At 39.5% G+C, this 25,563-nt stretch overlaps 1 protein-coding gene across 1 annotated transcript in view; it reads right to left on the reverse strand.

Annotated features, from left to right (window-relative positions):
* SH3D19 (SH3 domain containing 19) overlaps positions 1-23,944 on the reverse strand; it is a 28,651-nt gene extending 4,707 nt beyond the window's left edge. The window contains exons 1-9 of the mRNA XM_009875472.1: positions 23,254-23,944; positions 13,992-14,099; positions 10,513-10,625; positions 8,256-8,314; positions 5,795-6,059; positions 4,466-4,534; positions 3,578-3,650; positions 3,142-3,272; positions 776-834 (exon numbers count right to left, since the gene is read on the reverse strand). Coding sequence (XP_009873774.1) covers positions 776-834; positions 3,142-3,272; positions 3,578-3,650; positions 4,466-4,534; positions 5,795-6,059; positions 8,256-8,314; positions 10,513-10,625; positions 13,992-14,099; positions 23,254-23,944 — 1,568 coding nt within the window. The remainder of the gene's footprint in view (positions 1-775; positions 835-3,141; positions 3,273-3,577; positions 3,651-4,465; positions 4,535-5,794; positions 6,060-8,255; positions 8,315-10,512; positions 10,626-13,991; positions 14,100-23,253) is intronic.
* Positions 23,945-25,563: the final 1,619 nt, after the last annotated feature.

A 25,563-nucleotide genomic window follows, 5' to 3' on the forward strand; every position in this document is an offset into this window, starting at 1 on the left:
AGAATAAGCTGAATAATCCCATTGATACTAGTTCCTGCCTCTGGCCTGAATTTGCTTTAAATGCTGCAATGAATGGATACAAAATCCAATAAACCATCATTGAGTAAAAATAGCATGAAAAGTTGTTCCTTGACCGCAAATCTTAGTACAAGTTGTTTGCATATCAGAAATGGAAGTGCTTGAAGTACATTTGATAATGTGATCTGGGGAACTTTAGGTTCACCTGTGTAGTTATACACTTTAGGGTTAGATAGATTTCTCTACTTAGAAGTACAGCTGTACTCTATCCTGTTTTATCTTCTTTAGGATGAGCAGAAGCCCTACCTTGTTATATTTTACGAGGATGCTGGAAGAAAATAACAAAGCCAGGAGCAAAGACAGGAGAGTGCAACGCTGCTGAAGTTAATCAAATTGGTTCAGTTTCTGTAACCAATTTTCTTGAAAAACTATGGGAAATATTCTTCTAATACAGCTTGTAAGAGGAAGGAGAGTGAGCGAAGGAGACTACATCTGTATAAACATTTATTATAAAGATAAAGTAACCTACCAATTTTTTGAAGCCATGAAATGAGTTTATAGAATTTTTTCTACCTGAATATGAGTCTTATTAAAACATCATAAGCTTTCAGTTTTGATAGCTTAATCTTTAAAGCATATTTTGGTGAGGCAACTATTAACCATATTAACCTCAGCGCATATAGCACCTGCTTCAATATCATCTTCGTTTTTACTTCCTAGTAAATCAATGTGAGAAAGGAAATAAGTTTTGACTCACTTAATACATCGTGATGAACAGGGTAGTTTTCTCCTGTTGCCTTCTTCTGGGACATCGATCTAATAAGACAATAAAGTCAGTAAAATCTTCCATTTCAAGCTCATGGCAACTATAGTAAACTTGGACCTGGTTAAAACAACCTGGTTTTCAGCCAAGCGTCAGCTCTAGTTATGAGCTCCATGTGATGCTCTATAGTCCCTGGCATACTATGATATATATGACCATATTAATGTAGATTTTGGGTTTGTATGCCTGATTTCTCATTTTTCAAACAAGAAGCACTATTTAATGTTTTCTGTTATGAAGCCGGTTTATTGTTTCTACTTGTGGCATGCTTGATTGACAGGATATGGGACGGGATGCTACTACGTGTTGTTGCCTTTAGCTCTTGACTTTCAGTTGGTAATTGCTCTCTATTATTTACTTGCACAATCTATCACAACAGACAAAACTGTTGTTTACACTTACCCTTTCTGGGCTTTACTAGCCAGCTGCCCTTCAAACAAAAATGCATCTCGCAAATCTCACTTGAATTGCAGAAATACAATTTAGAAAATCAGTACACAGATATATCAAACAGACAGCATTCAAGTCCCTTATCATAAGAGGATTTCAGTTGTATTTTTGGTGTAACACAAATGACGATCTGTGGGACGTATAAGAGCCTGGCAGGGAGCTTTGAGTTACAGCTCACCATCACATGAGCCATTTCCCATAAAAAAGTCCACCAGAATGTTTCCTTAGCTTATGTGAAGGAACGAAGGAAATCATGCTGCCTTTGAGGACAAATTATCTCCTTGCTAGAGGAGCTGATATCTGTGGTGCTCTAAAGTTCTACGGGAAGTAATAACTGTGTGTTATTGTAAGGTGTCCAGACCTGAGCTATGACCCAGCTCAATATTGTAAAACATGCTCTAGAGTATTGTAAAGACTTTGCATCAAGATCAAATCTGACATGAATGAACAGGAAAATATTCAGTAAATGAGTGTTGTGTACTGCACTTTCTCCCTTTTTAAAAAAAACACATGCTGAAACAAAGTATTTTTGCGCTGAGAAGGTAACTACCTTTTACAACTAAAATAGAAATTTGAAACATCTTCCCTAGCTTTTATGAAGTTGTGTCTGTCTGTATCAATGCTGAATTTGACTCCAAATACTCACTGTGGAATGCTTTAACAAAATTTTTTCTCTATTAGCTATCAGTAGTAAAAAAAAGCTTTTAAATTAAATTGTTGGTCTGTGTAGAAGCAGCTAATCAGTATAGCCAATGAATCTCTCATGAAAGCGAATCGAGCATGATTCCATTATATTAACCCCCAGTTTAGTTTTTATTCTTCAGCACTTCTGAAATCTTAAGTTTTTTCTCCAGTAACACCACTACAAACTGAACAGACACCCTGCACTCTCTGATGGTTACCAAATACTTGCTACTGTCCGTGTAGCAGCAGTGCTCATCTCTGCCAGCCACCTGGGCTTGACGCAGACACTTACTGTCTTTAATGCCCAGCCAGGCACCTTCACTGCAGCCTGGTGTCAGTTCAGCGTTCCTCCGTGTCCATATGGCCCTTTCTACTGTCACAATATGGACCTCAGACTCAGGCTTGCAATAGATTCCACCCATTTTTTTTTGGTTGCAGTGAACCATACTGCATCTCTTTTAAGGATGAGGCACTCAGTTAATTACTGTTGGGCTCCAAAGCAGCACCTGTCTCTTTCCTGCCATTTACTGTCAAGTGTCACATTCAGTAACAGGATTGCTCTAAGCTGCTGATTTGCAACAACACAATCTCCTCGCACTGTGCCAGCACAAGCATTTGTGCAGCCACTTAATAAACCACTTAAGCAAATTGATCCAGCTGGGGAAAAAAAAGAAATTCTAGGAAGAAAAAACTACTATGTTTGGTTGGGTCCAACTGCTGCCCTAACCTAGTTCACTACGTGGCTATAAAAGTGGTGATTTGAGCACAGTTCAAGGGACAAGAAAAGGGGAGAAGCTTGGGGGAGTGCTGCGGGAGGAACCAACTTACTCAGTGTTGATTCTTACGTGCAGCTGTGAAAAATAGTCTGCTCTATGTAGACCCTGAGAAACAACCCAGGTTAACAAAAAGAATCTGGTAAAGGCCATGATTTTATCACTTGGCTTCAAATTAACAGCAAAATAATCCCCATAACACACCCTGGTCATGCCAAATCAAGCATCTTTGTAATACTATACAAACAAGTTGCTAGATCTTCTGTGCTGCCAGAGGGAAAGGATATTATCTAAATACAGAATGGAGTTAACCACACAGGAGCTATAGTAGAATAGATCCAGATAACAAATGCAACAGGATCTTATATAGCAATGTATACAAAGCCTACGTACAACTACTTTAACAAAGCTGGCAGGAAATATCCCAGTGCGATTCCCACATTTTCCTCTGTACCACTCAGTATCAATTTTCTCCAAAAGACAGACGGTGTCTCCTGTATGAAGGTCCAAGTCGTCAGCATGCTCTGTAAGACAGCATCATTTCAGTTAGTGGTAGTCGTCACACTTACTAAGTAAAACATTCTTAATATAAATACCACAGACAAAACTAGAATATGTTGTCAAAAAGTCATAATTACACTTGATAAATCAGTTAGCTTTAACCAGAAGACTGGCCCAACTATAGCTAAGCCCATGGATTTGAACAACTCTACATGCAAACGTTGCAGGCTGAGCTTCCTCCATAGTTTTCAAGCTTGAATTCCTATTAAAATTCCCATTTGAAAGTCTTGGAGTAGAAGAAGCTTTCAGAATATTCACATTTACTTACCTGCAGGAAAATCGTGCAGGACTACAGCATGAGGTGCACTCGTGTCAGGAACTTTTGGATGGTGATTTGAATCCTGACAATAAATAAATTCAAGTAGTTTATAACTCATGGAAGATACCAATAGAGATTCCCCATTACCTATTCTGAAATAATGATGATTTTGTCACAGGATCTTAGTGAAGGGAAGTTATATTCAAAATGCAGAGCCTTCTCTGTCCCACTCACTAGGAATTTTTAGACTGAACTGATGACAATCATTGCGCATGAATTACATTCAATGTAATTCATTGTGTACAAAAAACCCAACCGAGAAAGCCCAACAAGGACGAAGATAAGGCCAGAATAATATGAATTACTATGGATGACAACAGATTGCATAGAAATCTATTTCAGCCACGTATGTTTTCTGATACTAATCAAAAAGGCTGCTCATAGCTATAATTTATACTAGCTATTTAATATTATTACAGTCCTGCCCTAAAAACAGTGAGGTTCTGTAGAAGCCTGAGAGAGGAAAATATTTTGAAGTCCCTGTGTCAAAGGCAAATCACTGATGTATCATGTACAGCACTTCATAAACCTATTCACTTATCTTTCACCCGCTTTTCAAATACTCAACCACGGGAGCGATTATCTTCCTATGAGACAGAGCAGCTCTCCCTTCTGGCATTCCAGGTAATTACTGTTGCTCTGCTCAATAAGCAGAATGTCCTTGTGCTGCTACAAGGAAAATCACCACTATTAAGTTTTGGGTTGTTGGTGGTTTTGTTTTTATTAAAGAAACGTGGGGATTCAATAAACCACTGTTACATTTCTCAGTGTAACCTTTAAAGCCTAAAGCACATGATATAACAGGAGTCTTGCTCATTAAATATTTTTCAATCTTACCTTACAGGACAGTTGTCCAGTGTTCCTGGGAATACAATCTTCCTTGGCAGCTCCAGGAGGGACAGGTAGCTTAAATAGACACAGAGGCAAATGCAAAAGTTTGTTTCACTTCTAAGCACCTAAAATTTCCACTAGGATTAAAAATGGTCCCAAAGTGGAACTACTGAAACCACCTACTACAGGTAACTTTCAAAGTGTCTTAGCCACCTAACTGATATCATACGAGATGGTACGTGATGTTCAGCAACACACTGACACAGAAACGTATTCATTTGTCATGGAGGACAGTGGAGAAGCTAGCCGGGAGGAAAACTGCTTTGACAGTAACACTTGAGGACAGGGAATAACTAGTGATTTGCTACTGAAAAAACCCTCATGTACAAAAACGTGTCAAACATTTATAGCAATAGGTGCAGGTACAGCAGAGCGAAAGCAACATGCTTCTCTTATCTCAAAGCTGTTCCCCCTATCAACTTAGATACATCTTCCTGTCTCTCTCTTGCTCCTCTGCTCCACCAAGGATCTGAATGCAGGAGTGAAGATCAAAAAGAAGGCAAGAGAAAGCTTCCACTTCATGCTGAATGTTGATGTTGTTCACGCTACGGTTGTGTGGGTGCTTTTTTTGACAACAGCACTGATTTAAAGCAGTCTCCAGCTTTGATCACTGACCAGCTTCAAGTATCTGGGGAAAGACTCTCTCCTTTTTATCTGTAACGTTGGTCCATTTATGTTTAATATTCTCTAACAATACACGCAATATAAAGAAAGAAACATTATTATAATGAAAAGAGATGACATCAATAGGATTAAAATGTAAGATAAGTGCTATTACATTTCTCACTCTTTGCAGGCTTGATTAAGTAAGGTAAGCTATTTTTTAAGATCTAGATCTCCCCCAAATTTCTTAAGCATTTTGACATATACAGAGAAAAAACAATACACAAACGCAATTATTTAGCATCATTTTATATGCTGTAATGGAATTCAGAACTGATGACTGTGAAGAAAACAAAAATCAAAACCCAAAAGCTACGCATGAAAGATACATATATAAATTACATACACACACAAAAATACACACATGTGTAATTATACTTTGCATGTATATATTGCTTTCTCCAGTATTACCTTACAGTACTTATCACTGTTTATCTGTTAGTATTTTCTAAGGAAGATTATGCTGATAGAAGCACTTTGAAAGCCACATCATGGAGTTGCTCTGGTAAACTAGGGCAACAATAGTAACCTACCTTACTACTCTTTTCACTACTATTTCAACCAGTACTGTTTTATAAACAACAGTTACAAGCAGAATATCTCAACTCTCACCATGTATTTGTTGTAGAGAGGATGACCTGGTTTAGGTCTAGGAGGTAATGATGGATCTGGATTTTTAAAGCCTTGACTTTTTGCTCTCTTGGGTCCCAATCTGAACTTGCTGGGTTTTTTATCAGGAGCAATGTCAGAAGTAGATCGTGAAAGAGCATCTTTCTGGGAGGAGGCCTTGGCTGCAGAGAGTTTTGGTGGAGGTGGCCTTCCAGGAGCACCTTTAGGTGGGGGAGGTCGAGCAGGTATGATTTTTCCAGCCACAGGCCTAAAAATTGGGCAAACCATCAAATACACACGTGAATAAACTTGCTGCACGTGAATAAACCTGCTGCTTCATATCTGCCACAGCCCTAGCTATAGAGTATACAATAAGGAAAATTTACTCATGATGACCTAGGCTGCAGTGTGTAGTATCTGAAGGTCTCCAGGAACACATGAACTCTTAGACAGATCCTCTGACTACATGTTGCCAAGTCTGCTCACTGCTTTCCCTTATCAGCAGTCTGTCAGATTTCTCAGGAGCCCCAGCAGGATTTCTTTCAGCAATCCACCTTCAGAGAGAGCTTTGTCTGAAGCTGCCTCAGCATGGAGTGTTTCTAGTGGTGAGCTTTAATGAAAGCCCTGGCAAGCTCTGCTGGTCTAGCTGGTCTTCAGGAATGAGCCTAGCTTGTTCCCTGGGATGTCACTTAGCTGAAGTGACTTTCAGGCCTCTGCTGAAACTCATGACACCACTTTGCACAATGGCATCACTAGCTGAAATTTACCATTTTTATGCAAGAAATGTCTACTGCAGAAGAGAAAACACGGGTGAAAGCACTCAAGGTTTCTGGCAGTGCTGGAGGTACCACATTCCCTTTAGTTTACCAGTGGTTTAAAAACAAAAATCAAAGACTAGTATGTGACAGTAGTAATTTAAAAAGAAAGTATCTTTAAAATCAAGCATTGATAAAAAAAAGTTGCCTATACAGTACATACAAATGGCCTATACAGTACACACAAGTGGCCAAATCAATGATTTGCTAATTGAAAATCATCTGTGTCATAAACAAGCATTATGTACATAAAACTGGCTTCCTGTTATTATAACACCAGGACTGCCACTATTCCAAAATTACAGTCTTGTTTGATTGTTATTGGGAAATCTTTGGACATTTACTGCAAGTTTCTGCAACAACTGTCTCTCTTTTTTCATGTAGTGTAATTCAGCATCATTATCACATGAATTCCTCAAGGGTCTGTAAAAATTACCAACCACAACAAATGTGCTTTAGTGAGTTTTTGGAGTATCCTCCTGATATATTTTGTGAGTGTCATACACCACTTGAGAAGATATTAGTGCTCTTACTAATGTTCGTGGTAAGAGTTCTCTATGACTACTTGAGTATGAACTATTTTTTAAATCAAAATGAAATTTCCCCTTCTGTTCAACTTCCACCTTTCCCCTTCTTGCCCTCATCCTAAACTAAGCATTTTTAATATTAACAAAATAGGAAATTCCAAGCTAGACTGCATTAAATCTGGAAACAAACCCAACACATAGTTTTGTAAGGCAACTTAACTAAACAAGACAACCCTATCAAGCAATTCAGAGAATTATACTGCATACCTAATTTTTTTTTTAAAAAATCCATTTGAGCAGAAGAGTGAAAGGACAAGACATTTACTGCAGTTCCAGAGACAGGAATGCTGTTTATGCCAAACAGAACAAGCCCAAACGGAACAAGCCCATAAGAGGCAATAATGAGGTGTTCCCTTGCAGGGACAACCACATTCTTTCCTGTTAATTAATACTTATTGTCATTGGTAGACTGAGTTTAATAATGGAAAGATTCTCTTGTCCTGACACAACAGCACCAACTCTCGTGTTTAAACCCACAGCTAATGGCTACCTCCAGCCAGGTTGTCTCTGACATTTAGCAGACCAGAGTTCAAGGCTGGTCCAGCTACTTTCACCTCTACAGACCTTATTTCATTAATTCTGCACCTTCACGGCCACTTTTGGTCTGAAGTGAACTGTACAACCAAGACAACACTTCCGGGAAGGTGCTGGCCCAGCATCTGCCCTTTTCAGGGTGTCAGCATCTGCCACCTCCATTCCTTCAACACCCAAACCCAGCCACAAGTGCAAGTGCCGTTGATCAAAAGGTCAGCAGCATGCAAAAAGGGATGTTCGACGTTCAGCTGTGGGTGAAAAGGTTAAAGATGCAGAAAGGAATGACTGTCAGCAGCCACTGTATATTAGCTGAAGAGCCAAACAGCTGTCCTCCTATAATCTCCCTGCTCATATCGATAACGTACAAACAAGCATTAATCAGCTGGCAACTTGCTCCTGCCTATTTATTAGCGAGCATACTACCTAACCAACCCTGCTGAGCTTGGACTCGAGTTGGTAATGTCGACACTGAAGCAAACTAATTCAGAAACACGACTTTTAAGTGAGTCACCAAAGAATTGCACTTACCTTGGGGGTAGTACAAGTTCTACCTGAGGCCCTTCACCCTGTTCTGAACGATCCGACTCCTACAAAGATTCAAAAGAAAAAAAGCCATTTCTTTAAGCCTAAGAAACAAAAGTAATCTTATTTAAATGACACATTTCTTATATTAAATTATATCCTATAGGATACAGTGATATATCCAGACAGGAATAACAAGAGTTTCAGGAGGTCTGGGAACAAATTAATAACTACTATGATCTGTCCAAGTATTCTGAAGTCTTGTTGGACACAGAGGGAGATGTAAATAACCTGGCTGACTACTTGAATCACAGCTTAAATTGTGCATTAGGTATGGCCCAGCCCTCTTTACCTACTATATGTGAGGCAGGGCTCAAGAGCCTAATTCAGGAGAGTCACAGAAAGGTACAATTTCACTGCCCATAGGATTCCAACTGCTGTAGGACATTATCAATTTTGATTTAACTTGGACAGGCCTGAAAAAGAAAACATGACATTGAAGCAACTTGCACAGGACAGCATCTCTTGCAAAAAAAACATTGGCTCTCACCAAAGAAGGCACATAACTACGTTTCCTAGAGGTCTGACACATAAATTCTGGTGAATCTTGGTTTTGGCAGATTAAGTCATCACCAGCTGCCCATCCTGGCCCTGCCAGAGATTATTTACTACCCCATGGCAGGGTTTGCAGAGGGGAACGTGTGCCCTGTCTGAGGGGCTCGGACCACAGTAGTGGGTTAACAAGTCACCATCTTTTCTGCCTCCTGCTTGTTCACTTTCACGCCAGAGCCAGAAAGCACTGCCAAGCTCTGCGGAACGAGCACAGCGGCTTGTGGCACAGCATGGGAAATGCGAGTGCTAAATCTGGGTTCAAAAGTATCCTTTTCGAACGAGTCATTTTAAACAGGTCTGAATAGTCTTTTTACTTAATTAGGGATACATACGCTTGAAACCAGTAAACAATTTCTGTGATTTTTCCCACCTAGAAAATACCTGTATGTATTTTGTGACAAAATACTGACCCTTGATTAAGCCCCCAATTAAGCGATCCTGATTAGAAAGAAGATAACCTGCCACTTTCAGATGGGGAAGTTATCCACATACCAAAAATTTTCCTCTTCTGTTTGAAAAGATATCTGTGCCAACTACTGCTTATGGTCAACAATTTTCACTGTTGCTAGTTAATCACTTCCACTGACTATACTAGCTTTAGAAGCACAGAAGTTCTTATCTTTCCAAAGAGAAGACTTAAATGTTTCAGTGCATTTGAGGCAGTCTTTTTCTTAAAAAACATCCTCTGAAATCTGTCACAATAACCTGGATCACACTGTAGAAGTTTTGGGCTTGCATTGTATAAAATGTCATTTTACATCCTGTGTTGGAAATTATTTTTTCAGCATTATCCAGAAAAGATGGGGCCTCTATGAATAGCCTCTTCAATCAAGACATTTAAAAAATCCTTTATCCTATTAGCAGAGGTAGCCACAAAAACATTTGTTGGCAGCTGTCCATCTAGAGGGGGCTTTTGATTTGATTTGATCCTTTTTACTGCCTGTGGTTTCCACAAGATTGTCTGCCATTCGTGCCATCACAGCACTCGATATTTAGAAATTCTACTGTCATCTTCTAGTTTATTTAAATTTCCTTTTTTAAATCCATGTCAAAGGACATACAGGACACACAGCTACAAAGTCTACCATTACTATGTGTTCAGGAACAAGGAGTAGAGCCTTACTTTCCAAAATAGATTGGTTTTTCTCAGACTCTGACAGGACCAGTAGAAAACAACTAGAAGGAAAGAGCTGTAAAAAGGAAGCTTGATTTACCTACAGAAAAGTTTCCTCTGCCTGGAAATTAGCACAGACACCCAAAGGTACTGTGTGTAAGAAGGTAAAAAAATACATTTCTAAAGGACTTTGACAATATTTCACTAGTTAAATCTCGTAAGACTTCGAAAAACTTTACAGTGCTTTTTAAACTAAATTGTAGAATATCCCGACTCCAGCTGCCAAACACAGAAAAATGAAGACAGATGTGATCAAAGTTTAGTAAAAACAAGAAGCTGCTTTACAGAACTGACAGCAGTCTAAATTGCCTAATTAAATTAGAGAGTGCAATTAAAAGAAAAAAGCCTTGTATTTTTGAGTAGTCCTTTTCATCCTTTGGTCCTTCAAATACCTTATTTACAAATGCTTGAGAGTCACAAGAGATCTGTTAAGCAAAGCAGATGAAGTTGTAATACAGGAGAACAGTTCTAACTTACCACTTTTTTTACTAGGTCACCACTGCTGGGTTTTCCCACTTTGATATCGGAGGCGTTCCCAATAGGCTTTTCAGCGGGAAGCGGTGGAGGGCTATGCGGGATTTCATTTAAAGCTGTAAAAACCCAAAAGTTCCCACATGAAAGTCTAATTAATAGCTTCTCTACAGGGGCCAAATATAGGTAAGGGAATCCGCGTTGGTTTGGGGGATTTTTATTTTTTTTTTGTGAACGCAACCTCCTTCCTCAAAGCCAGAGCAGCCAAATGCGCAAGACCACGTAAAGACTAGCGAAGAGAAAAGGGATGTGAAGGGGACAGTGCAACTCTGAGCCGACTTCAGGAGTGCTTCCCATCCTGTATAACAGATCTTCACTTTACTCTCAGGACACCAGCAAGTTATTCTAGGGTTTCAGCTGCAATACTTGTTGATATAATATTAGACGAGTAGAAGAGTTTCTACCCCTGGGAATGTCAGACTCATTACTGGATACTCTGAAACACCATCACCATCTCTCAGGCACATTTCTAAACTGGCTCCCTTTTTTCAGCTGTCAGCTCCTGGAATATCCTTCAGGCTGGAAAACAGCTGAGGGTTATTTCAAGTAACCCTGAAAGATCAGGAGACTTGGATGGAAGAATCTCCAGAAAGGTAAAGGCAAGAAAAGAAACCGTTGCCTGCTACAAAATTCAGGGCGACAGAAAGAAAACAAAGATGGAAGCTCCCTGGTAGTCTTTAAGGGACCTAAGCAAATTTAGGACATGGAAGAGGAAAGAGTATAGTTCTTACTAGGGAAGAGTGATGATGTCCTCAGTCTCAATAAAGAACACAAAGACCTGCTAATTATACAATATTTGCTTTCAACCGTTGAAGCCTGGGAAGGACTTGGACAGGTTTTGCCAGCATATTTACCTATCATTTTGACTTTATATATGGCAGCCTTGCCATCCGTTCTACGACGTATTTGTAGAGTGAGAAAATTAATTTCATACAAAGAACTTCAGACGCTTTAGTGTTTCTAACTTCCAGCCAGTCTTGGAGTTATGTAAAAATACACGTAGACAGCCTGGACATTTATAGACTGCTGACAAAAAAGGCGGAGAGATTCTATCCAAATAAAAGCTTTCAGTTGCTCATTTCATGAAAGATACTCTCAAGAAAGAAACAACATATAGGAAGGAGAATGACACCTTAGTTGCATTACTATGACCTAAAATGTGATATTTAAAAATGAATCAGTTCAATGATAAATTCCTTATTCTTTGGAGCAGGTCACAGTTACTGTCTTGGCAGTGACTAAATATGGGGAAAAAAAAAGTTAATGAAGTTCTTCATTCTTCTAAGCTAGCAAAATAGATGAAAAGTAAAACCAATACCTGACAGTAGTTTCAAGAGAAATCTTCTCTTATCATACCTTACTGGCATATAAAAAGCATGAGAGATTTATTTATTCATACCACTTCAAATCTTGATATATACACAGATGGCGTAATTTCCTCACCTTTACTCTTTCTAAGACCAAAATTAAAGGAAATAAAGGAAGGAAAAAAACCACCCAAGAACTAGCAGGCAGGTGTCATTTTCGGTAGTTTTTAAGTGTAATGACTGAAGTGGAAGTTTAATGCTTCCTTTATAATCACATCTCAACAAATATACTAATGCTAAATGAGTGCTTTACTGGAGCTCATATTCTTAAGCACCCAGTTCTGTTGCCTTTTTCGTAGTGCTGGGTGGGTGTTTTGGTTTTTTTTTTGGTTTGTGCTGGTTCCTGTCAGAATTAATCTCTCTCCATATACACGATGGTGAAAGACCCCTTGGACTGAGATTATGTAGGCGTCTAACAAGGCAAATACTACTATATCCACGTTATACTTTGGCCCAATTGTACTGTTCTCACTTTTTAACTTTTAACAGCTTACTTTTCTGCAGCAGCTTCTATCTGACAAAACACTACTCTGCTCTCTTGGAACTTGCTTGTCTTCCTCCACACCCCATTAATCTTCTAAACACAGCCTCCCATAAAGCTAGTCCTTCACACCCCCCTGACAATTGTAGCTCTGCGCATTATGACCAGCAATCTCTCACGGAAAGTTCAGTTGCCACTAGAGAGCAGCAAGGGACCAGTTATCTGCAAGCTCAAAACGGGAGTCTAGCTCAGGGGAAAAAATAATAATTAAAAAATTCATGTCATTTTTTTTTTTTAATGGAAATTACAATTTCCTTTGTGGAGAAGAATTATGTCTTTGCTTCTTTATAGTGGTTTGTAAACATATTCTTCCAACTGAAAAAACCTTTTATTTATGATCAGGTACTAACAAAGACTTTTCCTCATAGCTTTATATTCAGTCTTCCCTGCATTTTTAATCGTTTCTACTGCATTTTTCACATATGTAGAGGAAAAGAAAACCTAGTATTTTAGCACTGGGGAGGCGGGGGGACAAGGAGAAGGGAAGGAGGGAAACAATGAGAGAAAGCCTTCAGGGAAAAGTACCTGGACATCTAGCTGCTACAAGTTGGCTTTACACATACTCAGTGTAGTAAAACATGATTTTGAGATATGAGTTTTAAGAGCTATCTCGCGACATTTCTCCCTTAGCTTTGAAGATAAAATATCAGACTAAACAGAAGCAAGTATGTACTCCAGCACACAAAGATCAACAAAGACCTTGTGGCTCTCTGATAGATTTCCACCCTGAAATACTGTCAGCGTCATTTGTAAAGCTGTAAAGGATTAGAGGTGGAAGGCGTTAGGGATACGGTATTGTCAGAAAACCATAGTCAAGACCTTGACACAGAATTGAACATGACAGGTTTTTGCATCCAAGCTCTCACATGCTGTTCTTATTCCCTCAACACTATTGCTTAAACAGCCACAGAGCTCAAACCGAACAAGGGTCAAGGGAATGTTTTGATATGAGCCGTGAAAACCATGCTTACATCCCAACTGAGGTGTGTTTGAAGCAAAGTTTAATACGTTGATGTTGTTCCATCGACAAGTAGTGGGGAGCCCTGCTCTCAGGAAGCTTGGGAGCAGCATGAATATATCCTCAGCTGATGTCAGAACAGAATTCAGCGTGACCAAAGGTACAGCTCAGTGATACGGTTTAGCTGAGAAAACAAGCCTGCTTCTGCTGAAGGGGTCTCCTCCAGCTCTTCCCTGCCAGCCTTTAGATCCCTGCCCCCCACGCTGCTTCACCTCTGGTACAGATTAGGTCCATAAGGTTTGAGGGAGATCAAACTTAGTACAGGGGAGTGAGCCAGACGAGGTAGCTGGGAAGCAGGGGGAGGAGGACATGACCCCCAGCTATTTCTCCCTCCCACCACAGCCCTTCGGTTGGCTCCTCTGCCTTGTCAAACTGTAAAGCAAGACTCCTTTGGCAGCTAATGTAGCTAGTAAACAGCAACTCGGTTAGTAAATACTAAGTCCCAGTTAAAAAGGTTTTCTGAGAGAGATTTCTCAGACAATGTGGGAGAAGAACTTACGTTTCCCGGGTTTAGCTGGGATTCGGATCACAGTGGGTTTCCGGGCTAAAGCTGGTTGAGCTGTTTGCTCCTTTGCAGGTTCACTTTTGGTGAGGAACTGAAATGGGTCTAAAAGGAAAAACCAAACAATGTATTTAATATTTATTTGTTGAACACAAATCTCACTGGGTATTGCTTTTGTTACTAAGGACATTCATATTTCACACACAAAAAAGCCATGAAAGAAAATATATATAAATCAGGCTGATGCAAAGAGCATACTCAGCTCTTTGCAAATAACACATCTTTTCAGTACATCTGCATTCTTCTGCTGTTGACTTAACATAAACATGCTCCAGATGCCTTCTGGGATTATATAAGCCACTGAACAAGAGGAACCGCATTGCTTGGTAATAGGGACCTGAAATCAGGATGGCTTTAGGGAAATGTTTTCAAAGCAGTTGTTCTAATATGCACACATAGCCGTGAACATATTCACTAAAAATTTTTAATCAATAAAATCTTGCCAAAGCTAAACAATCGGCACTGCAGCAGATAAAATGCCTACAGAAACAAAACAAAACAAAGCATTTAAATATTCCTGATTGCACAATGCCTTTGCTGTAGAAAAACTAAGTCCCTGGAAGATTCTGCATCATTGTGTTCATTATAAACCTGGTGTCATGGGGGAGATTGATTCAGACCGAGGACTGGGAGTCGTGCCTGAGCTCTGCCCCTGCCTCTATCATTCATTCCTCTACAAGCCTGTCTAATTGTTCCACCAGTAAGACAGGCGCAATGTTTTCTGTGCTTCATAAACTGAAGCACTGCTCTCTTATTAATAGTCACAGGAACATATGTGCATGTAGAAAGCAGCTGTAGAAATACTGGTACGCAAATAAAAACTTAATCAATGGGTTCTTTCTCAAGCACACCTTCATGTCAAAGAGCAATACTTCATCTCCAACTCTTCTCTGTTGTTAACAGCTGCTACCTTTTCCTCAGACATTACCAAAAACTCTGCTAAAATGGCAACACTTAACAGTATATGGTAAATGTGTAAAGTAGAAACTGGAGAAGCACTCCGGACAATAAATTCTTCATGACACATATTTACTGCCCCAGCAACTGAGTTTGATCTCCTCTGGTGGCCTTTTTAGATGTGTAGCTCAACGAGATGTTATTAATGGGGTGCCAGTGTCTCAGACAGGAAGTATGCTGGGCATCTCTTTAAATTCTTCAGGATTTTTATAAAAACATACCATTTTGCAAAACTACCACCACACCTTCTGACAAAAGTAGGAGCCCTATATTTGACAAAATTTTATCTTCAACACTTTAGAAGTCACTACAAAATTATGTAACACAGTTATGACTTCTGACAGGTAATTTTTGATAGTATAACACAATGTAGGGCAAAGCATCTGACACTGTCCTGCATAACACCCTTGTCTCTAAATTTGAGAGATATGGATTTGATGGATGGACCACTCGGTGGATAAGGAATTGGCTGGATGGTTGTACTCAACAGCTCAATGTTCAAGGGGAGACCTGTGACAAGTGGCATTCAGACACTGGCACACAGAGCACCTCTCAAGGTTCTGCAGAGGTTAAGGAAGTTCTGCATGAACAGTGAGGAAACAATTTTCTAAAGCCTCCGTCTTATAAAAATATAGACATCATGAGAACAAGTGGAAATGCTTTAAACATCCAAAATAATCACAGATCTATATTCTTGTAAATTTATGGGAGATTTAAAATCACTGCTTGTCAGCTGTTAATCATTGCTATGTGTAGAAATTGTTTTCTCGACCATTCAACAGTTGGCAGAGGTCTCTAAATCAATAAATCTGAGAAGTAATTTTTAAGTCTGAGAAAAGTCATTTCTAAAGCTGACAAAACCACTCGATGAAGCTTAGTTTTCCACTCGTTATCTTATGTTCAATTATACTGCTGTCACTTCATAATTAGTTTAAAACTCATTACCTTGTTTGTGCTATTCCATTCCCCAGTGTTGGGTTTACAGCAGAAATTGGCTGAGTAAACGACTGTGCTGCTTTGTGCAATGGGACTGACAACATATCAAATTTTTATGTTGTTTAACAACAATTGGGCATCGTTTGAGAATAATTCATGGAGGTGTGAAAACAGAAATGTTAATATACTCATTTAAAGCTTCAGCTCAAGGAAATTAATCTGCAAGGCATTTTTCATAACACATATCAACAAACTCCTATTGATTATTTTTTTAATTAAACTTTTACAATGACATTTAGAGCCTGTGTCTTCCTTAGCCTCACTTTTCTGTTTTTGTTTCAAAGCTTTTTTTGTTTCAGCTTTTGTTTCAAAGGTTTATGTGATAATATATACTACTGTGCCTGTTCACAGGAAAGACAAATGAATGCAGTGTTATTCAAATACACTGTGTATCATGTCTTTTACCAGTTTAGGCGAGACAGCTCAAACACTCTCATTTACCATCCTTATTTAAAACAAAAAAAAAGGGATGTTACAGAACAAACCCTAGGTTCTGTGCACGTGAGCAGGACAAATGGGTGTCTTTCTGAAATATTTATTGGTAGTCTTTAAGTAACAGGCAGTAAGACAGTAACAGATACCTCAGCAGCAATAAGGGGAATCTGCCAACAAATCAGATGTGGCAAGCTAAAAGCACAGAACAGTAATATCTGCAAGAAGTACTCTCAGTACACATGAGAACAATGTAGTACAAAGGTCTTGATGCTGACTTTGCGATGCTTGCCATTACAGAAGTATGCAACTGTGTCTACTTTCAATGTTTAATTAAAAAAACCAAACAAAATCAGCTGCTAAAGACAAGGCTTACACATTGTCTTCAGGAAGGAAAGTATCGTTATTGGGGTCTTTCAGAAACAGAGAATAAAGCCAAACCTCACCAACAAATGGTTCTATGAAAACCTAACCCTGTGAAGCCACCCTGGCACTTGTGGAAACATCCTTAACGCGTATTTGGGCGACAATTTGCAACACAAGCACCTCCAGTAATATAGCTGGAGATTCAGTAGAAATCTGACAGGTAACATCCCAAAGAGGAATGGAGTCTATGCTCAAGAAACACTGTGAAATGCTACAACCAGAAGTCTGACGTCACTCAGACATTCTAAATCTCAACCCATTTACAACTATAAATAGACACATTAAGACAGGTATCCTACCTAAATTCCAGCATTAGTCATCTTCCCAGTCTCAGTTTTCCACAATATTTTTCATCACCGAAATAAACAGTTCACTGTCCTTAGAAATTGCATTTCTGACCCAGAGAGAATAATATGGACTACACCACCTTTTCTCAAAATATCCAGTTTGCAGCTCACTCTGCATGGAAAATTGCCATGCTCTGGTCACAACTGTCTTTTAATAGACTGGGAAATTAAAAAAAAAAAAAAAAAAAGAAGAGATAATGGGATGCAGGTTCTTTCAGGATGTAGCCCCAAACTAAGTTCAGGTGAAACTTGGGCTCCTCAGCATTCTCCTAACACTAGGGAAGTAGATCAGGGCACTCAAATAAAAGGAATACAGTATTCAGGAGTAGACATAGATTGATCCAGAATTAAAACTGGAGCAGAGACAAGCAAATCTGCTATCATAATGCTCTAGGATTTCTTTCTCCCCAGTCTGCATAGAGGTTTTTCACAACTAGCCCAGTTGTTTTGGTAGGGCCTGTGAACACACCGTGTTCCTGCTTCATGCAAAAATTTATAGTTCATCAGGCCAAGAAGGTGTATTTTACCCGATATGGCATATTTAGTTGAACGGGTACTTGAGTGGGCTGGTAAAAATCTCTTCTATGTAACAACCTTTACATATAAGTAGTTTTTCCAATGTGGTTGCCAAAGCATTACTTTTATTTATGCACCTGCTCCTGCCGTTTTAACAAAAGCACACAATGGCAGAGCAAGCACACACAGATTTCAGGAGGTTTTATCTCAAGGATTCTCTTTCCTCTCAGAAACATTATGTCTAGATGCTAGACCAGAAATTTCAAACTTCTCAGGCATTAACAAGATTTTTTAAAAAGAGTTATGCGAGGGCTTCAGGACCGGAAGAATTTATCGGGCAATGTGTATTGCTACTCAAAGCAGAGAAAATGTAGTGAACTACTTTCCTAAGTTCTAGGCACTGCTCTCTGTTCACTGCTGACATCTGATGGATCACCACAAAAAGCAAAGCAACTCAAGGCCAGGGATCACTGTTTTTGAGGAATCAGTCCAATCCAAAGACCGAGTGATATTTACAGGATACATGTGGAGTTTGCAGAAGGAGCCTAGCCATCAGCAGGACAAAAGTGCACAAAGTCAAGGAATGATGCAGAGTTCAATATTCTCTGGAAAGTATGGGGGAAAAAAAAGGCTGAGAGATGCGACAGAAGATCCAACTTAAATGTATTTGTTGAAAGGGCAAGATGGCCTTAACTGAGCAATGATATGCCTCATCCACGCTGTTAGAAAGCTGGAGAGCAGATAATTTCTGCAAAATTTCCTGAGCTATTGTAACACTTAATGGCAATACAAGCATTTATGGGGCGGAAAACTGCAGTGCTACGTTGCACACAGAGACAGATATAAATGGGCCTTTCCCGAGCTTTCGGCACTTCTCTCCCACCCTGTGGGAATGCCCACACTTGCAGGCTGTGTGTATCTAAAAGCACAACCATTTGGTTCATTGCCAGCTTGTCCATACTGGCGAAGGCGATGGTAATTACACTGCCCTTGGCACAGAAGGACTGCTAATACCAGCAAGAGCTGTTGTGTGAGAGTTTGGAGGCTATTCCTACATCATTAATCTATTTTGCTAGTTGATGTAAGACTAGGATGGTTCAGATTGCAAGAGCCTTCAGGAGGTCTCTAATGCAACCTCCTGCCCAGAACAGGTCAGCCTTGAGGTCATGTTGCTAGAAATTGATTGCACAACCTGGTCTAACTTCAAAAATTGGATACTGGAGGGTATTTGGACATACAGTGGATGACAAAAGAAATGAACCCACAAATTACCCTGGAGATTAAGAATCACAGTTTTGTTCATCCTTGCCAGATGAATGAGCACTTGTTCATTGGCAAGAGATTCAAATGCCCCAAAACAGGCCAGGTAGAAAACTCCAAAGCAGAGGACTGGTGATGAAAAGCAGTAAGGCATACAAAATCTTTCTAAGGAAAATGTGAAGGGCATTTATACTGTTACTTAAAATGCCTATCTACCCTCTTGCAAGAATCTCGCACGCTTTCAGCAAAGGAAAATATAGTTCTATCTATAAACACTTCTTTAAAATAAGCATTTTATTTTTCTTTGACAATCTTCATTATCAGAGGATATCTGCATTTAAGTGTTATTGTAAAATAAAGAGGTTTAATCATCAGAGAAGACAGCTATTATTAAGAAAATTATTACTTGTGTGTTACCACTTAGCTGCATTTACAGACATGGGACTCAAAAGAAAGTTCATTTGCATTTGACAATCTAAAGGGCTCCTCATCTATTATGTAACTGTTTGTTTCCTGCAATTAGATATAAGGCCCTCTCCTGTGATAACAATGCAGTCACTTCCAAGCTCCTTGAAGGCTCCAATTCACGTTCACTAAGCAAACACCTGTAGCACCTGAAGAGTTACTAGATGCTTGTGACCACTTCTGCTGGAGATTGCCACCCTTGCAGCAAAGCCAACAAGGCAGAGCACAGACCCACACCTCACTATCCACCCCACAGCAGCACGTCTTCAGGTACATCTCTTTTTGTCAGGGGTTCAAGACAAATAGCACATTAAAATGGATGAGACAGCTAACTCTTTCCTGGGGATGATACTTTTGGCAGGAAGTGAAAAAAGGAAACAGGTAACTTGAACCACACCAAGAACCATGGGAAGTAACACAGCAGAACCCTAAGAAAAGCTGCATTACGGTGAAGATAAGTCTGGACTAATCTACCAGCTCAAAACATTTCAGTTCTTTTTATCTTCTCCTTCCTGAGGAAGCAATTAAAAACAAGCAGCTGGGCAATATTGTCACAGCAGACAAATTTGGAGTTACTCAAGCAGCACTTTTTCTGAATTGACTACAACGTCAAATAAATTCTACCATTCATCCCGCAAGAAGAAACAATACATATAAATGGATAGCAGCATTGGTTTGGTTGGGTTTTTTCAGCATGCAGGCAGAAACGAGCTTTTATACTGCAATAAACTAGATAGATATAAAGACACAGAGATGAAACAATTAAGAAATGCAGTAGTCAATGTCAGAACTGAAATACACTAATATAGTGAAGATACCAAAGAGAGAGTTGCCTCCTGCTGTTAAGGTAAGGCGCTCTTTGAACTATTTTTCAAAGCATTTGGTTGAAATTGAGTTGTGGTATATCAGGCATAGAGCAATCAGTGAATTATATGCTGTTTTAAAGAGAGAATAACTGGAGAATAACTCTGCCCATGTGAAAAGGAATGAACACATTCTAGCAAGATTACCTCCAGGTTTTAATTTAAATGTGTGCTTTAAATTTTCTTTGTCCAAAACATACATTCTCAGAACATTTAGCAAGTAGGCACACTGCTACACTATGCTTTAGTATAGCAACTAATACAAGTTACAGGTAAAATCACAGATCTTCTGAAGCCATAGAATTTACACTCAGTTCAACTTGCACTGCGATTTCATTTCCAAGCCTTTGTAAAAATGGATGAGTGAGGAGACCCCACTTGACAGATCACCGAAACTTTTAACCTTCAGGAACCGCACAAATCCCTTTTATCAGCTATAAGAGAAATGTAAAAAATACTCCAGATGATCCAAAATATCACAACTGTCATCAAAGCATTAGCACCTCAAGATTTAGAGTTCAAAAGATATGCCTTCACATTCTAAATGACTGACTTGAACAGGAGTAATTTCATTAGGATACAAATGGCTTTGAACATTATCTCTAGCCTTTGAGTCCAAAATTATGGAACTTAAAATTGGCATCAGTTTTGGCTGCTGATGAAAGGAGCATTTTTACAGATTTGTCATTCCTGATTTCTCCTTCCTGGCACTTCCCTTGGGTCAGCATCAGAGGCACGATTTGGATGCAAGGTCCTATCACAGTTCACTTCTGGATCTCAGAGCTGTCGAGCTTCCAAAGCTCCCACAGACTTCAACCAACAGAAAGCCTCCTTAATGTTTGGATAAGGACAAGTTCACTCTACTAACAGCTGTGCTGCTGCTAGAGATGCTGTCAAACACTGATGAAACCCACGGGATTGCCTGAGGTAAACTTGCGAGAAAATCATGCGGCTAACTATGGTAGTTAAACTACCAGTTAAACAGACAGCTAAACTGGTGAAAGTATGCGCTGGTTTATTGCTCACACTGTTGATCTCAGCACATAAATAACATTCAAATATTTTTCACTATGGTGGAAGTGGTGGCCTTCTGCTAGAGGAAACTGAGTCAACTAAATTACTGTGGAGATTCTGAATTTGTTTTGCCTGTTCCACCTTTTCACTCCTGTGCTCACTGTAACTTTTGTGCCCTCCCCACCATCAGCTGAACGCTTCACCCTCTTACTTCTGCATCAGGCATCAGTAGCAGCAGTAATCAATTCGTCCAGTTCTATTTACATTATTCTAAGTACCAGACACGTTTGTGCTGTATCAGAAAAACCCTAAGTTTTGCGAATGCTGTAATCTCTGATGTAACACTGCTCTTTGACAAACAAGCTGTCGGCGCTTAGTTTCAAACACCACTGCACAAAAAGCCTTCTTCCTCTCCTAGGGTTGCCATAACAACAAGAAGTCATTTTGCTAAGTAATGATAATGACAAATATGTAAGAAATGCGAAGGTCTGGGGAACCGGGAGCAAGATTAGAGCTTCTCCTCCTGCCTTTACAAAACATTTTACTGTGGATTCATCTTGCAAATCCTAAGCTGTTCCTATGGGAACATGAGAAATAGCTAGTGTTAGTGCTCTGCGTTGCCTCATTTTTCAGAAAGCCAGTGTTCTTCTTATGGATGCTTTGTCAAGACATAGCATGGCATTAGTAATCAAGAATAGAACATATGATCTTAAGCCCAGAAATGCCTGCAGAAATCTGGAATGAAGCCTAATTTTGCAATATAATGAAGTGGTAATGCTGTCAGACCTTTTTCTCTTTAGTAGATAAGAAGAGGTTGCAGCAAAGATGACATTTAATTGAATGAATAAAATCATGGACAGGTGACTCAAGAAGTCAGGAAACTATTATCTGACTAATTCCTCTGTTAACCATGAGAATGGAAAGCATTTTGTACAATGCACCATCTGTTTTAAAGCAGAACGCTCCCAGGACTGCAGTGGGGCTGGTAAACTAAGTCAGGACATACTTCAATATTAAGAGGGAAAAACTTATTGCTATTACATTTAATGACAGCCCAAGACCCACTTGTGACTTAAACTACCCAAAACAGCATTTAAAAAAAACAAACCCCAAGTTCTTCATGGAGTCAAATAAGGTTTGTGAAAGGGATGGAGTTCTAGTAATTAATCTGTCCACATGAAATAATTGTTTTCAGTTATTAGAAAAAAATGAAGTTGTGTAACAAGCATATAGTCGTATGTCAAGATAAGACACAAAGCCAGGGAAAACAGCATTAAAAAAAAACAAACCCCAAGTTCTTAATGGACCTTATTCACAAATAAGGTTTGTGAAAGGGATGGAGTTCTAGTAATTAATCTGTCCACATGAAATAATTGTTTTCAGTTATTAGAAAAAAATGAAGTTGTGTAACAAGCATATAGTCGTATGTCAAGATAAGACACAAAGCCAGGGAAGAGAAAATAAGTAGGCACTGGTGAGATAGAGTATCCCAGTATGTTTCACCACAAGTTTTCCTAAATGCAACAAACATTTCTCCTTCTCTAAGGTGACTAGGTTGCCACTACAGAACTTCAGGCACTCAAATATATTAGTCAGATTAGACGGTGAGAGGTAAGGTGTCCCAAGTTTCCCCGAGAGATCTGTGATACATTCTCGAGGTGACAACTAGCATATAACATCAAGTCTTTTATCATTATTTTGGTAATCACATAATAAATCCAGCAGACAACTTCAGAGATTTATATAGCCTTGAAACCTTCTGAGTCTCAAAATCCAAGCAATTTCACAGCGATCTTGACATAATAGAAAACGAAGAATTTCACACACACATAAACCCCGTCAAGGCAGGCAGATATAACTGATACAGGATCATACACTTGCAAAGAGCAACCACAGTGACAGTTTAAACAAACGCATTCTTACCTGCTGCTGCTTCAGAACTGATGCTGTCTTTAACTACACAAGCTGGACTTAGGGGTAAAATGTCATCATCAAAACTGATCAGATCTCCTTCCACATCTAGTTTTGCATTTTGCAAAGCAGGTGCTGAGGAGTTGGCTGCAGGTGTCAATTCCCCCAGAGCCTTGAAAGCTTTTTCTGGGGCAGATATGGAAGCCCGTGGGGGAGCAGCAATCGGTTTTAGCGAGGCCAAAGAAAGGGCAGGATTTTCTGCATAATGCGACTTTTTAGGAATGAGAGGTCTTGGAGCAGGAACAGGAACTTTCTTTTGTCCATTGCTGTTCTCTGCAGCTGATCCACTCCTTGCGTCAAGAAAATCACTACTACTACTCTTAACAAGGCCAGGTTTTGGCTTCTTTGGCAGTTCAGGTTTGGTTACAACACTGCTCCCAACTACTTCAGGTTGAGGCTGCAATTCCTTGGAAGGTGTTGAGTTGCTTTCTGTCCATGCATCCCAGTCTCCTGAAACTCTGCTTACCCCTGGCTTTGGAGCTACGACCGGCTTCTTTGCAGTTAGAGGTCTTGGGGGGAATGAACGAGGGGCAATTTCTGGCTTTTTTAATAATCCTGAGGTATCATTAGTTCCTTGGGATTCAAAAACTTTGATCCTTGAAACAATACTATTCTGGCTCTTTTCTGTACTCATGCTGTCCATTGCCAAGTGATTGTCTACTAAGCTATCATCCAAGCGAGGTGACTGCAGAACTGGAGGTTGCTCCCTTTTTGCAGTAGACTGATTCACTTCTTCTCCATTGTCTAGCTTACTTTCAGTATTTTTGACCACAGGTCTGAGATTGCTTCTTGATCTTGGCTTTGGCACAGGACATATCACAGCACTGGGATTTTCTTGACACCTCTGACCTTCAGAAATTTCAAAGACTATTAAGGGATTCTCATTTTCTGAAGGAGACCTATTCAGGAGAGATGCAGAAGGCCTAGGAGGTTTAAGAGGACTCTGCCCTGCTAACAGAAAAGAAAAGGTTTCAGTTATCTATTCCAGAACACTTTATTTATGTTCTCTTTTGTCAGACATCAGGATGGTAAACAGGATGGTTTTTCTTCAGAACTTGTGCTGCCTGTGAAACTGCAGTTCCCTTTCTAAAAAGATGAATGAAAAAATATACAAACTCTAGGAGGAAGCTGAAGATTACTGAAATACATAGTATCTACACATTGTGAGTTCAAAACTACTTGTTAGCCTGCAGCATGAGGGGCGTGCAAGCAACATCTAGATGAAAGAATAGTATAGTAATTTTCCCAGCTTGGTTTGCACACTTTTCGGTCTGAACGTCTAACACTGCTGCTATCCCAATTGGACATCTGAGCTCCTCTGTCCCCAAAGCAATTGCCCTTATGGCTGAATCAAGCAAAACTTCCAGGAAGTTATAGCCTGAGCATGAATGCAATGAATGCAATGGCAAACAGAGGACTTTTACAGAAATTTACAGCAGTAATGATCCACAGAAATCTAATTGTTATTATATTAAAATTTGCACAGATCAATAATAAAGAACATCTTTGGGAATCAGAGTCAGGTTTTTGCCAACAAGGAACTTAAAACAGCCTCACCTGGATAGCCTGCAGATTCCCAGTGTGTAGGCACACTATTTATTACATTACTTCCTGGCAAACGGCTGATTAGTTCCTCTGGAAAGTCAGTTTGTGTTGCAGAAGTAGTGGTATGTCTAGGAGCAGCAGCATTATTGTTGTTTGTTGTGTTGACTTGCACTTGATTGATTTCTTTTATCACCTGCTCATATGATGGTGGAAGCTACAAAAAAAGAGAGATAAATTAATGTAGATCCAGATGTGCTCCTTTAAAAAAAAAAAAAAGCAGCAGCATTTAAATGCCCCATCCCTGGAAATAATTAAGGTCAGGCTTGATGGGGATCTGAGCAACCTGATGTAGTTAAAGATGTCCCTGCTCACTGCAGGGGGTTGGACTAGATGACCTTTAAAGGCCCCTTCCAACCCAAAGTATTTGATGTGATTTAAAAATACTAAATTAACATATGCAGAGGAAAAGGACACTGTCATAGTCTTTTGTCCAATGTGATAAAAGTCTAAGCAAGCAAAAATTCTCTTCTTCTCTAACTTAACACGCTTTTAACCTTTATAAATCAAACAAACCTCACGTAAAGTCACACTCACCTCAGCTGGAATATGCTCATTTCTCCTCCACTGAGCATGAGAAGAAGCAGAAGGGAATCCTAATCCATGAGGAGTGACAGGGTTTGCACCTGGAAACCAGGAGGATGGCCGGAGGGGTTCAGC

This window comes from Apaloderma vittatum, unplaced genomic scaffold (genome assembly GCF_000703405.1).
Source record: "Apaloderma vittatum isolate BGI_N311 unplaced genomic scaffold, ASM70340v1 scaffold6618, whole genome shotgun sequence".
Taxonomy (NCBI): domain Eukaryota; kingdom Metazoa; phylum Chordata; class Aves; order Trogoniformes; family Trogonidae; genus Apaloderma; species Apaloderma vittatum.